Source organism: Thalia democratica, chromosome 7 (assembly GCF_965202585.1).
Source record: "Thalia democratica chromosome 7, ktThaDemo2.hap1.1, whole genome shotgun sequence".
NCBI lineage: Eukaryota > Metazoa > Chordata > Thaliacea > Salpida > Salpidae > Thalia > Thalia democratica.
The window spans coordinates 36,482,044-36,497,245 of NC_139171.1; the positions used below are offsets into that span (position 1 = coordinate 36,482,044).

The 15,202-nt window shown below is 30.1% G+C and overlaps 1 protein-coding gene across 1 annotated transcript; it reads left to right on the top strand.

The window, feature by feature from the left end:
* The first annotated feature begins 784 nt into the window (after nucleotides 1–784).
* On the top strand, nucleotides 785–14,991 carry LOC145840151 (uncharacterized). Its single transcript, XM_082947299.1, has 25 exons — nucleotides 785–1,094; nucleotides 1,655–1,778; nucleotides 1,913–2,048; nucleotides 2,929–3,036; nucleotides 3,209–3,438; nucleotides 3,753–3,937; nucleotides 4,144–4,319; nucleotides 4,568–4,660; nucleotides 4,905–5,096; nucleotides 5,310–5,524; nucleotides 5,979–6,150; nucleotides 6,494–6,599; nucleotides 6,669–6,883; nucleotides 7,927–8,128; nucleotides 8,718–8,965; nucleotides 9,604–9,727; nucleotides 9,893–10,065; nucleotides 10,143–10,361; nucleotides 10,978–11,118; nucleotides 11,637–11,941; nucleotides 12,023–12,223; nucleotides 12,391–12,491; nucleotides 13,461–13,593; nucleotides 13,853–13,943; nucleotides 14,406–14,991. The coding sequence occupies exons 1-25, from the start codon at nucleotides 861–863 to the stop codon at nucleotides 14,614–14,616; spliced, it is 4,335 nt and encodes a 1,444-aa protein (XP_082803425.1). The 5' UTR covers nucleotides 785–860; the 3' UTR covers nucleotides 14,617–14,991.
* The last annotated feature ends 211 nt before the right edge of the window (nucleotides 14,992–15,202 follow it).

Below are 15,202 nucleotides of genomic sequence, written 5' to 3' on the forward strand. Positions count from 1 at the left end.
AGATACCAAAAACAAAGCTAGTTTATTGTAGTAAGCATAGAAGAAAGTAATGTGTAACGTTTTTATCTTAATTTTTTTTTAACAAACAAAACCAAATATTTTACAATAATTTTTAAGTTAAGAAGTTTGCTTATGTATTTGTACTTCATTTGTTTTAGTTTGTAAGTAAAAACAAGAAAAAAGTTCAAACTAAATTTTACAATAGAAACAGCTTTTATTAAAAATTAATATAATTAATAAAAGGTTTTATTATACTTTAACCATGCAAAGCAAAGAATGTTTTTTTTAAGATTGGTTTTCATTTTATTTCTTTTGTTGTTATTAATTTCTGATTAAACAAAGTTGAACTCATTTTTTTAGGCATGTTTAAGTTTTTAACAACTATTCTTAATGAATTTTAAATAAACTAGTTAAGAAGAAATTGTTTTTTGTTTTTTTTAAACGGAGCACAAAATAATAGTTAAAAAATAATGTGCACTGCACACAAGATTATCAAACTTTTTTTTAACAAAAACTTCAGTATTAAACTATATTACATTCTGTTATTGCTTTTGTGTAACTTATTCAATTTTATTTAATTTTAAATCTTGTAAAAAATATGAAAATTGAGTTTAATTGATTTTAAAACAAATTATCTACCGAGCTCAGCCAGATCTTGATTTAAAAGAATAGTTTTGTTTGAACGGCTTTTTTTTTTGACGAAGGTAAATACATCAACTTATTTTGTTTTTCAAGACAAAAAAATAATTTTTGATACTTACCTACAAATTTCAGCGAGATTTTTAAAGCAAAAACGTTAAAAGCCAAACCTCTCATAACAAAGTTTAGCACCTTACTCTTACTACGATGCAACAAATTTGATGAACTGTAAAAAGAAAAACGTCAAAGCTAAAACGTCATGGTCCTTTTACGTCATAATTGTTATCATTGGGTTCATCAACACAGCAGTTTGTGACGTCATGCTGGCAGACTACAAAGTGGAAATAAAGTGGCCGGGAGGCTTCGAAGGGTCGGTTCGGATCCCCGCTGTGCGCAAGTTCAGGTTCGGGTGGGTCTTCTACTTCCAGTTCGACGTTCCAGTTTCAGGCTTCAAGGTTTGTTTTTTTTTTTGGTTAATTTTTTACAGGCAAGGTTACCTAAAGTTGAAACTTTTAATTTATTAAGAATTTACTTGTATAAGTAGGTTATTTGTTTACGAATGAATCAAATCATGTTTTTATTAAACAAATATTGTAAGTGAATAAAAATCTTCAAATTTAACAATGGGTGGTACTTTTAGGTAGTATCTAATTGCATTTGTGTAACTTTTGAAAATCTATATTACACATTTATTCTATTTCATTAAAAGTTTAAATTAAGTTTTTAAATATATAAGGGGAACAATTTATATTTACATTCGCTCAACATGAAATTGTTATGATAAATACAATTACCTCTCAAATTTTTTATAAATATCTACAATCATGGATTATTATATTAATATCAACTAAAAATTACTAACTTTTTTTTTTAATTACTTTAGTTGATGTTATATATATTTTAATTTAAAAAATTTTTGTTAGGGTTTTTTTGAACTGCAAAAACCTTTTTATGCGCTGTTTTCTTGGCACTTTTTGAAAACATAAAAGTCAATAACGTTTTTTTATTATTACAGTTTCATGAAGGTTATTTAGCTGGCAGTCACTACGGTGGGAAACTTTTTGTAGTCCTTCCTTTAAACCACAACAAGTTTCTGGACATTGACGCACTCGGGTACAGAAAAATGAGGTTTCAAGCAAGTGAGCGTTTTTACATTCAAACCTCTAGATTTCTATTTAAGAAGTCATACTTTAATGACTCATTTGTCTAATCGCTCTACAATTTTGTTTTCAAACTTCCCTTTATTTTCAAGCTACAAATTTTTGGATTACAGAACTCGAAGAAGACCAGGAGCCTCCCATAGCGCAGGTGCTGTTCATAGCTCTGAAGGACAAGTACGAAACAGTTCATGAGGGGTTGATGCGCGGCACTGGCGGCGACTTGAACCAAACTGCCCTCACATTACCACCGTTTGTTTATTGCAATAAAAAACAAGCCAAATTTAAAAGTTTTATATGTTTTTTTTTATGAACCCTTTGCTTGAGTAATAAATAATTTCACATAGATACTAAAGATAATAGCTTTTGTTAGACACGAAAAAATTATTTTAAGTGTTTTTGTTGATATCTGCATAGGCTGTTTAAAAAAAATATTAAACGTTATCAGTTGTGTTTGCTATAAATTTAGTTTTAAGAAATTTTTTACGAATTCTAAACACTTTAAAAGTTCTGAATTGTGTTAACAACCTATCTAACATCATCAAAAAGTTAAATAGCTTTAATAATTCTCCTTTATAATCCGTCTAACTTACAAGCTTTTTTTTTTCTTTATTTGTTGCAACAAAATAAAAGTTTATTGATATCTTTTAAGGTAATAAATAAAACTTGCTTTTATGCATTACAATATTTTCTACTTTATTACTTTTGTGCAATGAAAATATAGTTAATGATCGTATGAGTAACAATGTATCCGATGTCCATCACGAAATATTCTACTTTTTTCATAATAATATATTATTAAACAACTTTTGTTAATTTGTTATAATAAGTTATCTTTTTTTTACACTAGTAATTAAAAACAAAATTACTTTTGTTTTGAAAAAGGAGTTGTATAAAATTTTACAAAACCAGTTAAACTTAATGCGTAACACTCTTAGTGACATTTCAAATGTGTAACTTTTTTTTATGAAACATGTAGTACTGCGTGAATAAGCTTTACCTTTAGAAAACTTTTACTTTTAAGTAGAATTTACAAAGAGTTTCAAAAGATTCTTAATAAAAAATCAAACAAATTAAAACAACCTATCACAATGATTTTTTTTTCTGAAAAATTTTTGAGTAACAATTGTAGAACTCCTGAAACCACCACACTGAGCACAACACCGACGTATGAGAAGGAGTTCACAACAGTCAGTTTGCATTGGTGGGACCTCACACTTGCGACTACTACCACCAAAAAGTAATTGTTTTGTAATCAAACGACCTTGACTTTATAAAGTTTTAGCTCAAAATTAAAAACAAGGTTAATCTTATGGTTTTTTTTTTTTTTTTAACTAAGTGGTGTTGTAAAATATTTATGAAGCGATAAAAGATGTTTTTTTTTTTTAAACAATAACTTAAAATCTAACCAGAGAGGAAATGCATCCAAACCAAATCACCACCACACCGGCCACCATAGCCAGCCTGAACTTTGCCTACAACCTCGGTGAAGTCATCAGCCACTCTCTGAAGTTCTTCAAAGCGCAGCGAAGCGGAACACTTCCCAGTGACGTCGACAATGATGACGTCACGTGGAGATCGCACTCGGCGATACGCGACGGATCAGACCGCGGGCTGGACCTTTCCGGGGGATACTACATAGGTGCAAAGAAGAAGTTTTTTTAATATTTTAATATGCTTGTGCATCATTTTATAATACGTTTTTCATACAACCAAGTATCGTTGTAAGGACAGTAATTATTTTGTTCATGTTTTAGTTTAAACTCAACAGCTTTAGATCTTTCATTGTTGTAACTAAGATATGACTACTAGTTTTTAGAGGCATTATTTTTTAAAATTTAAACAAAAGTTTAGTTTTTAAGTATTTTTGAAACCAAACGTACTACTAACATTGGCTTTTTTTTCTTTAACTGTAAATCATTAAGGATTAAAATATAGAGTTACTACATTTCTCAGACGGAGGCTACGTTAAGTACGGGTTTCCAATGGCTTTCAGCACAACTTTGCTGGCGTGGAGTTTTTTAGAGTTTGAAACTGCCTACAAAGCATCTAAACAATACTACGACACTGTGAACGCTGTTCTGTGGTCCGCTGATTACTTCGTAAAGTGCCACGTTTCCACTTTTGAATACTTTGGACAAGTTAGATATTAATAATAGTTTTTTAAGTATGTTTTTTTTTTTGCTTAATAATTTTTGATAACGTTTTACTTCGGGCTAGTAGTGTAGTAACATATATGTTGTAGCGTCAGTTAAACTTTAATATTTTACTTCAACTTAAGCTAACGTAATGTGAAAACGAATACTCAAAAATGTATCTTTTCATAAAATATTTTTTTTACTTTAAGGTTTCGTTAGAATCACTTGAGTCTGGTTTTTGGGGAAGACCGGAAGACATGGGCCACACCCGTCCGTCATTCAAAATAACAAAAAGAAATCCGGGTTCCGATCTGGCTGGGGAGACCGCTGCGGCCTTGGCAGCTGCGTTTTTAATCGTGAAAGACTCGAAACCTGAAAAAGCAAAGTGAGTTAGCTTAGGTGTAAAAATTTAGGAAAAAAAGATCATTTTTGTCAGACATAACAACATTGAAAACTTACAGTTAAAATAGTATGAGTTGAGTTGTGATCTAGGATAGACAAAACAAATTTGTATCCGTTTTAGGTGATTTTAATTTTAAGATAAGCCAAATAAAACTATGCACACTTCTTAAACAATTTAACATTTCGAAAAAAGGCTTAATTAAAAAGTTTAATCTTATATTTGTTGACAAGGAACTATTTGCACCATGCAGAGAAGTTGTACAGATTTGCAGAACGCTACAGAGCCACTTATCATGACAGTATTAAATTTGCCAGCAACTTCAAGTAACTTCCTAATTATGTTTGACATTTAATTTTTGTACATTTTACAAAGCAGTTTTTTTAATGAATACTATCAAGTTGAGCTAAAAAAAATACACTAAGAACATAAAGTTTTTTAGTTAAATTTAATACAAAAATTTTATGTAAATCTTTTTGTTTAGCTTTTAACATCACTTTCGTTTACAAAGTGTTTTATTGTTTACAAACTTATATAGAATAAACGTAATACATCATTACATTACAACAGATCAAGTGGCTATTATGATGAGCTGGCTTGGGCTGCAGTTTGGCTGTATAAAGCTACCAATAAAAAAGAGTATCTTGAAAACGCTAGAACGAGATTGTTGCTGAGTAACAAGAATAACAAAAATCGAAACAAGTTTGATTGGGACCATAAGCAAATAGGTGTTAACATTATGCTAGCACAGATCACACAAAAGTTAGACTCCAAATCTTCTTTGTTTTTATCTTGATTTGATAACGAAAAAAAAACCTTAAGCTCAAAAAAAATTGCTATAACCGACTTGATTATTTTTATGGTGCACACATGTTTATAAAATATATTTTGTAATATATAATTGATCTAAAAAAAAACTTTTTTTTTTGCTACAACCAATTTTTGTTTGTCAAACTCTTACCAACTCTCTGCCAGGCCGGTCTACATCGAAGAGGCGACCAGGTTCTGCTTGTACATGCAGCCGAAGGGCGGCGCCAGTTACACGCCTCGCGGGTTGCTGTACCTGGACGAAGTGAGCCCGATCATGCAGGCCGCCAACGCCGGTTTCGTCTGCCTACTCACCGCCAAGCTGGGCGTTCTGCCGCAGAACCTTCAGCTGTTCGCCCACCGCCAGCTCTTGTATATCTTAGGTGTGTTCTGTTAGCGACTGTTCAGTGAAGCGTAGCGCACATTTAGGCATATAGCGTTAAAAATGGTTTTACATCGTTTTTTTTTTTTTGAATATTTTTGTTTTAAGTAAACTTTTTTTAAATAAAAATAGTAAAAATATTTTTTTTAATGGATTTATTCTTAGTAATTGGTAAATAAAAATTAGTTTGTATACATTATGTTAAACTAAAGCTTGCAGCTAGTTGGATGATCTTTACAATTAATAATTAAGACCAAACCTACTAGTTTAAACCTAATCGGTTTTATCTGCTATTCTAAAATTATATAAATTAAATGTTTATATTTTAGATATTAAACGTACCTTATTTTTTAAAAACTATCTAATATTTTAAGTGCATATTAAAAAAAGAGTTTCAACTACAACCGGTAAACTATCTTTTTTAATATTTTTTGTTTTAACATTTCACAACAAAGGTCACGGCGGTCGAAGCTACATGGTCGGCTTCGGCAAAAACTTTCCGAGGAAACCCAACCACAGGGCGAGCTCGTGCCCCGCGCCCCCCGACGTCTGCGGGTGGAAAGCCGCCAGGTCACCCGAACCGAACCCCCACGTTTTGTACGGAGCCGTCGTTTCCGGTCCGGACAGGTAAACGCCAGGTTTAATATAAACGTTTATCAAAATTTAAATTTATTTGTTTTTATGTTTTTTTATAATTTTCAGCGCCAAAAATTGTTTCAAACAGTTTTATGGCGTTATTGACTAAAGTTTATGAAATTAAGACAAGTTTATTAATATTCACAGTTTATTTTTCATTTTTTTTCAGTTATCCCTTTTGTTAATACAACTTTGTTTGGCAAATTATTACTTAAATAAAATATTGGTCTCTTTTTTAAGTTAAATAACTTATACTTAAATGTTTAAAATTAAAAGTACTCAAAGCTATTCAAAAACTCACTTATAAAACAATACCAAACCAACTTGCTACTAGGTGGGATAATTTTGTTGAGGACGATCGGCTGCACGAAAACAACAAAGTCTCCATCCTCCACAACGCGGGAGTGCAAGCGCTAGCAGCCGGAATATTGCAACTACAAGTAAGCATCATTAGTTTCTGAACTATTTATCAAGTATTCGAACAGTGTTAGCAACAACAACTGAAATAGGTGACGGGAGAAACTTATTCGGATCCGAATCCAGACGAGTTCAAGGCTGCCCTAAACAACTCTTTTGCTGTCAAGCACGACTTGAGTGAAGTTTTGCACAAGTCTCTGCTTTTCTACGAGTCACAACGCAGCGGCTCGCTGCCTGCAGAAAATCGGATTTCTTGGAGGCACAGCGCATTTGTCAACGACTCTGGCGAAAACGGTGAAGACTTGAGGTGAGAGCGTTCAAGAAATTTAAAATGCTTTAATGTCGATCAAGAGAATATTAACTAGCAATTTCTTGACAACTATATAAAACACTGTTCCAACTTTTGTTATAATCGGTTCAAAAAACAGCTGATTTTTTCTTTAAATAGACTTAAGTCCAAAACTCTAGTTTTAAACTTTAAATTTTGTTTGTTCAATCATAAACTCATCCCAAAAACACACTCTGTTCAAAGATTTATAAAAAAAAACTACAACATTCGATTTTTCAGAAGCAAAACGATCAGAATTAAGACTTGATTAAAAACAAAGTCTAACTACTACATTATTCAAGAATCTAATAAATAAGATGCAGAAATATAAATAATACAAAACACTGTACTTTTCACACTTTAAAACTGAACTAAAAATATTTATTTAAAAAAGTATATAAACACATCTATTGCAGTTTGAAACTTTTTTATCTCTGATTGAATAAATTTTCTTTAAATTAATAATTTTAAAGTATAACAAACTTGTGTGTTTTATATTCTATTTGCTTCGGCTAAAATTATAAGAAAACACCGGATGGGAATCTGACCGTAGTCGAAGCTACGGATTAGACACCCGTATCGTGCTTGCGTTTTTGATTTTTTAGTGATTAGACTACCACGGGAGTTGGTGGTTGCAGCCAGTTAAGGTTTTAAGCAAACAGGCTCAATTCGTGCGTGCCTTTCGCACTACCAGAATGCGTACAAACCGGATCCCCTCGCCGGAACTAGATTTCTGCTCCAATCGCTTTCGCAGCCTATAACAGCTCACCACACTCTGTTGGTCTCAGGGGAAATCTCCTTTGTGTATTGCTGCTAGCGTCAGGTGTCTCGACTTTTAAGGTCTTTTAAGGTGGCCCTCTTTGACTTTCCCGCATTTCCTTTTCTCGTCCCAGACTTTATTTTATGTTTCAACTTCTCTTAATAAAATTTTTGTATACATTTATTAAGGTGTTTTAGTTATTAAAAATATGTAAACCTGTGTTTGTTAGTTAGTTTAACATTAAAAACTCTCTATTTTTTAGTGGAGGATATTTTGATGATGGTGGCTTTATAAAGTTTAACTTTCCCATGGCTTTTACTACGACTGTTTTGAATTGGGGGCTTTTGGAATTTGCTAACTCGTATAATATGTCAGGTGAAATAAACCAAGTTCTTCGTGCTATCAAGTGGACAACAGACTATTTTATAAAGTGTCATGTTGAAGACTTCGTTGTTTATGGACAGGTATGGTTCTATAGTTATATGTCTATTTAACATAGCTCATTATCAGTTTAAGTGTATTTCAGAACTAATTGAGTAATTATTAGTCTTAATTTCTATGTTGATAAGAATAATTTATTGGCATATTTGCACTATTTTGACATTTGTTTTTATACCGTTGTACTATGTTCTACTTAGTTGTAACTAGCACATCCTACTTTTTTTTTTCATATTCTAAATAATTTTACACTTTAAGTTTTACTTCTTAATAATAAAGCTTGTAAATAAATTTTAGTGCTAATTTTAATAATATTGCGCTATGATTCCACAGGTTGTCACTTTTATTTAGTTTGTGGATTCTTTTGTAAAAATATCTGATAAGAATAAGATAGATTTTTATTTAAAAGACATTTTTCACTTACACGTAAATTACGCATAAATAATACCTAGGCAAAAGTTATACTTAATCCAAATTCGCAATCTTTTAAAAATGACTAACCATGTAAATTGACGACTACCACGAACTAATGCCCTTTTGAAATTACACTCTTGTTTAACTTTATTGAAAAGTAAAATATTTAAAAAAATATTTCACAGTAGTAACACAAACTAGGTTGGTGTTCCTTCGTTAGAACAGAAGTACTGGAACAAGCCGGAAAAGACGAGCGTGAAACGTCGCGCGTTCAAACTGGACAAGAACAAACCCGGCAGCGAGTTGGTGGCAGAGATGGCGGCTGCGATGGCGTCCTCTTCCATTGTTTTCAAAAAGCACGGCAACGATTCGGAGTACTCCGACGTTCTTCTGAAACACGCTGAAAAGCTGTTTGAGTTTGCAAGGACCCACCGGGAAGAGTATCACAGGTGGGCTTTTAGACGCAACATAAGTGTAGTAACATTTTATGCTTGAAAAGTGCTTACAATGTAAAAGCTGTTTAACTATATAACTACTACTTTCCGAACATAAACAAAGCTTAACTAGCTGCAGCAAACTAGAACAAACTGTCAAACAAAATTTTGAAAGTTTAAAGATTAAATTATTAATTGTGAAACTTATGTTTTTCAAGGAATTTTTCAGTTTTATTGATTATACATATTTTTTTAGTTTCAAAGCTAGGTAATTAAGTTTTTTGTTTCTTTTTTATTTATTCGTGTTTGTGTATTTTTTGTTATGTTTATTAGTTGTTTTTGTACATACATAATTTTTTTAGATTATAAAGCAAAAATTTAAATTGTTGACATTCTTTTATAGTTTCTTAAACTACCCATCTTAAACTTTAGCTAACAGAGTTATTTCACTTTTTTTTTCTCGATTTAAATAGGAACAACCAAGTGTTTTAAGCTATCTTTTCTTTTCTTAACCAGCTTTTACCAAAAGAAGTAAACTTATCTCTAATTACTTTTAAATAAGAAAGTACACATTTTCTGGGTACAAAAGTTGTTTTTTAGTTGAAATAAAAGTTAATTTAAGTTTAAACAAATAAAACATTATCATAATTTAGGTCAATACCGGAAGCAGCTTCGTACTACCGATCAATTTCCGGCTACGGGGACGAGCTCGTCTGGGCTGCGTGTTGGTTGTTTCTGGCCACTGGTAAAGAAAAGTATATCAAAAAGTTTGCAGAGGTTAACTGAGTTATTGTCAAAAAAAAAAATTTACTATACTCAAGTATTTAGTTCCTAAAAGTTTTTTACTATTAATGTTAGTGTGAAGTAACTTTTTTTTAGACTACAACTCAATTCTTTTAATAAAATTTATATAAAAATTTATTGAGAAACTATTCATTGCAGCCATTTTATGATGAGTTTAACCTCGAGAGCCGAGAGCTGTCAAGCGGCTTCACGTACGATGAAAAGACACCGGCAGTCCAGCTCATTTTGTGGCAAGTCACAGGAAAGCAAAAGTACAAGGATTCGGTGGAAAGATTTTGCAACCAGTTTTTAAGAGGAAACAAATATGGAAAGTAAGTTTTTTTGAGAAAAGCTTTTATAAAAAACAATAGTTTTGCAAGTGCTGTTAACATTTGTGCTTGATAAATAGATACACGAAGCTTGGATTGTTGTTCATCACGAACCGCACTCCACTACAGCACGCCTCCGGTGTGGCGCAAGTCTGCGTTCAGGCAGCCAAATCGGGCATCAACCCTCACGATTATTTGTCGCTTGCAAGGCAGCAGGTCCGGTACGTGCTCGGGGACGGGGGGAGAGGCTCCTACATGGTCGGGTACGGATCAGTTCCGCCGAAACAGCCTTACCACAAGTTGGCGCTTTTCATTATAATGTACAAGTTTTTTATTTAACATAAGTTAGTATTATGATACATTACTTGGTACTAGGTACATAAGAGCCATGAAGGACACATATATTTTGAGAAAGCGAAATATTATTTTTTAACACATTCTTGTACGACGTTATATAAACTTAGTTTTCTAAAATTAGTTTTGTAAACTTAACTCAATAGCCGGCTTTATGTGAATAACACGTTTTACAAAAAGTTTTATGTTTTAAAATAATCTTTTAACTACCAATAACTGTTTTCCATCTCACTATACTTTTAATTACTGAAATCATTTTAAAAACTATACACTTCATAACTTATTCAACCATTTATAAGCAAACGACTACGCTGAAACATTTTTAGAGTTTTTTAAAAATTTTATAATTGTAGCTCTTTTTTTATCGTTTTAATAGTTCTATTGCAATTAAAATGAGGTTGTAACAATCTATTATTAACATATTCTTTCTTCGTCAACATTATAATTTAGCTTGTATTTTAGCTTTTCTGTTTATATAATTATTAATATCGCTAAAATAAAAAAAGCTTTTAAAGTATTTAATATCTAACTATTAAACTAGTTTGTTTACCTTCAAAACAGATTAAGTTCTTGCCCAGCAGAAGGCGAATGCGGTAAATTTTACTTAAAAGCCCCAACACCGAACCCAAACGTACTTGTTGGGGCAGTAGTGGCTGGTCCTGACTCCAAGGACAATTTTGAAGACATAAGAATTAATCAGCGGTTATTTTCTAAATAAATATTTTAGCTAAACGTACCTCTTTTTATTTGGTTTAGCCTCACCTTGTGTAAATTGGTATAAAAATTTTTAAATTTACTCTGAGTCTTATTTTTAACTAAACAGTGCACTTTTTGAACAAATAAATGTTTTATACTAAAATTAAAAACTTTTTAGATGTATTAGATTAAGGAAATAGATCTAAAGTTGAAAAGTCAGATTATTAGGTTCTTGAGTATTGTAATTACTTATATTATAAAGTGTTTAGCTTTCTTTTCTTTTATTTCGTTTAATTTATTGTTTTATTACTAAAAATTTAAATATTAAAATAATAATAAAAACTATGTGTAATAGCTCGTAAGAAACTTTATAAGCATATGGTGTACGACTCGATAACTGAAAGGTTCTTTTGTACACCAGGTCCTTAGACCAAACCTTTCGACCGCTTTTCTTTTATCGTTCAAAAAACAATATGACCAGTATAAAAGAAAACTAAAAAAACATTTCAATATTTTATTTTCAGGTACACACGGGTTTCTATCACACAAAATGCTTGCTTCCAATCAACTGTCGCCGCTCTTTTGCACTTCGAGCAGAACCCTCTGCCAAAAACTACGACGAGAAAATACACAACAACTACTTTACCTGAAACGACAGTGAAAACGACAACTGCTCAGCTGACAACCAGGTTTGAAGACAACAAAGCAATAATGGAACAAATAGGAGTTGATAACGTTGCTCCTGATAAAGACGCAAATCTTACTACAATTGAAAGTACTACCTATTTGCAGACAACTACTATTTCAACTTCAAACACTAGTGTAAAAGGTACTAAATTGTTACTAAAACATGTTATTGAAAACTAATAAAAGCTAAACTTTATAAGCTAAATCGTTTACATTTTTACAGAACCATCAACTGCTTATACTGTGTCAACTTCTAAAGCAAAAAATATAACAACTCCAAAAACCTTCTCTTCATCTTACTATAAAACAACTTTTGAAACTGTCACAGAAAGTAAATTGCAAAACACAACAATGCAGACTGTTAAACCGACAAACACGACTTTGATCAACTTAATTTCATTTTCAACTTCAGCAACTACCAAAAGTTATATTTTTGAGAAACTAACAGATTGAAAACTACATGAAATCTTTATAAAACTACTGTTCCGTCTGTTTTTTAGTTTGGATAGATTAAGAAAGCTTTTTTTGTTTATTTTTTTAGCAATTTTTAGTATTATAAACAGACCATGTATTTTGAAATATTTTTTTCAGAGATCCCTTGCAAATCTTATACAATTTTTGATATTTGTTCAAATGAAATACCTATTTTTGACTCAGTAAGCGAAAATGAATGCCGATACAAAAAATTTAAGGTTTGTTGAATAATTTTGGTAATTCAAAATTTATAACTTTAGTAAACTACTTAGTTAAGTTTTTCTTAGATAACTTTAGGCTTTAAATTTTTCAAAGTCTTACGTATATAAAGTATAGTTTAAAAAGTACAAACTACTTTGAATTGATTAATTTACACGAATAACAGAGGATATTTTAGTTTAAATTTTAAAAAACTTTACTTATAATAATTTAATTACAAATTACTTTTTAAATCAGGTAGTTGTAACTTTTTTTTAAGTTTTAAATGTCCTAAAGTTTACATTATCATAATTGAGATAAACTTTACTATAAACTTATAAAAAAACTACGTTATATAGTAATATACACAAACATCTTAATTACTTTTTAGTATTAGTAAAGTATTTTACCTTTACACTGGTGTTAATTACTTACAGATTAGTTTACAGCAAGGTTTCCTAAAATCATTCTCTTAAATTCCTCTTGACATAAGTTTTTTAAAAGTGCTTCTCATTGTTATATATTCATATTGCTTCTTTACTATTTAATTAACCATTAACTTTTTTGCCGATTAACTAATTGTTGTCCAATTTGGGAAACCCTGATATACAGCCTCTTTTAAAGATAGATACAACTTATAAACACTTCGTTGCCTTTAAAGTTTTAGATAATTAGCAATATAAATTAAAACTTAACGTTTACATCACTTTCGCTATTTATCCTTGATAGCATTTTAAAATAACTAAATGTAGTATGTGTTTGTTATATTTACACTTATTATAGAAAAAACAAGTTGTTAAGTTTTGTAAGAAATTAAATATCATCATAAAACTAAAACCTGACTTAATATTTGTACATACAAACTTGAACGCATTGTAATTTACTTTCAATAACTTTTATACTTCCTTTTTTTCTGAATTCGTTTTATAGTGAAAACTTTTTATACTAGAAAATTTTTCAACTGGGCAAAATAAAGCTTTAAACAACAGACTTGCGTCAACTTAAAATCTAACAAGTGTGTTGGAAAGTCTGCAGACGTTTGGAAAAGTTTTGAAATCTGGAACAGCCAAGCAACTGGCTGGTTTACAAGGGAAGAAATGAACTGCGTTGATAAAAACACAAGTAAGTGCTATACTTTTTTTTAACTATTTTTAATTAATACAAAAGTAAAAATAAACTTAAAATAAGAACTTTGTGGTAAAAAGCAGTTTTTGTTGTTTTTATTTAGATATAATTATATAGATATATAGAGTTTTACAAGTTTTTCAAAAGAACTTCAAAGTTAAAAGTTTTAACAAAAACTACTTTATTAGTATTTTTACTGACTTGTATGTGTAACTTATAGGCTTAATTTTCTTAAAACAGTTTTTAAACTTTTCAGGAGAGATAAAAGAATGTTTAACTAGGGCAGTTCTGTTCACATTTGAAAGTTGCAATACAAGCGTTAACGTCACAAACAACATAGAGTGCAGGTTTGACAGTAACAGTCGTTATACCAAAGACTTAAAATTTAAACTTAAGTTTAATTAAATTTAAAAAGCATTAAAAAACAATCTATTTTCTATAATATTTTTTAAACTAACTTTACCATATACAAATATATTTCTTCATTTACACTATGTAAAATAACGTTAAGTAGTAAATTGTTGCTTTATTCTTTGTACAAGGTAAGTAAAACTACTATAAGACAGTTTTTAACTTTTGCAATATACAAAACTCTAATAAAAGAAAATAAATGATAACAAGTTTATTGTCTTTTAATAAAGTGTTTGAAAGTAAAATTTTAGAATTACTTTTAAACTTTTAACAAAATGAGTATAAACTTCTTTATTAATAGCTACAGCATCAAAACGCTAAATCTGATTTGTTATATTACTTTTGTTTCATTATTGAATTGTTAAAATTAAAACCCGTTTACTTTGTATCAAATATAGCTGGGATGAGTATCAAAGCTGTGTAGAAAACAAAGTAGGACATTGCAGAAAAAGGTGGAAAACTTTTGATGTGTGGAAAAAAGAAAATGAAAACAGAACTAAATACTTTAATTCTATTAAAAATGATTGCCATTCTTCATCAAGTAAAAACTTTAAATCAAGTTTTTATTTATTATTATGTGTACTTTTATTTTCCAAAGTTTTAGTTTGACATTCTTGTATTGATATTAGTTTATCTAAATTATACTTTGTTTTAACAGCTTATTTTTTGCTATTCTAATGGATTATACCTTTGGAAACAGATAATTAGTTTAATTTATTTTTGTTTAAACATTTATAAAATGATTATTTTACTGCAGTTTTTATTTTATTTTTACTTAATCCCGAAACTGTGACTATTTGTACGTTGAAAACGAAAAGTACTTACTTTCTGTGATCATTCCTAATTCAGATTGTAATTTAAACAATACGTTTTTTTGTTGTGAACTGTTTGTTATCTTGTTTAAGTAAAGCAAGGCTATATTTTTTTGCTTGATGTTTAAAAATCAATAAAAAACACAATACTAAATATTTTTACAAGTGGTAATTTCTTACTAAGTGAAACTTTTTATGGTATTGATTATTAAATAACACAAACTTTTTTAAAAAAAAATTGTGTTTCCAATATTAAACTGTTTTAAACTGTTAGGAGAAATTAAAACTGATCCGTTTTATTTTTCAACTTGTTTTGAATATGTTTTTGTTTTATCAATAAACTTGAGAAGCTTCTTACGTTCAGTATTTGTTATAGAATATTT

Bases quoted from the DNA above. Each gene is read 5' to 3' on its own strand.
- LOC145840151 (XM_082947299.1), top strand. From the start codon at position 861: ATGAACTGTAAAAAGAAAAACGTCAAAGCTAAAACGTCATGGTCCTTT. The intron at 10,362-10,977 runs GTTGGCGCTTTT...CCTTCAAAACAG, and splicing joins CCGAAACAGCCTTACCACAA to ATTAAGTTCTTGCCCAGCAG. The intron at 12,224-12,390 runs GTTATATTTTTG...TATTTTTTTCAG, and splicing joins AACTTCAGCAACTACCAAAA to AGATCCCTTGCAAATCTTAT.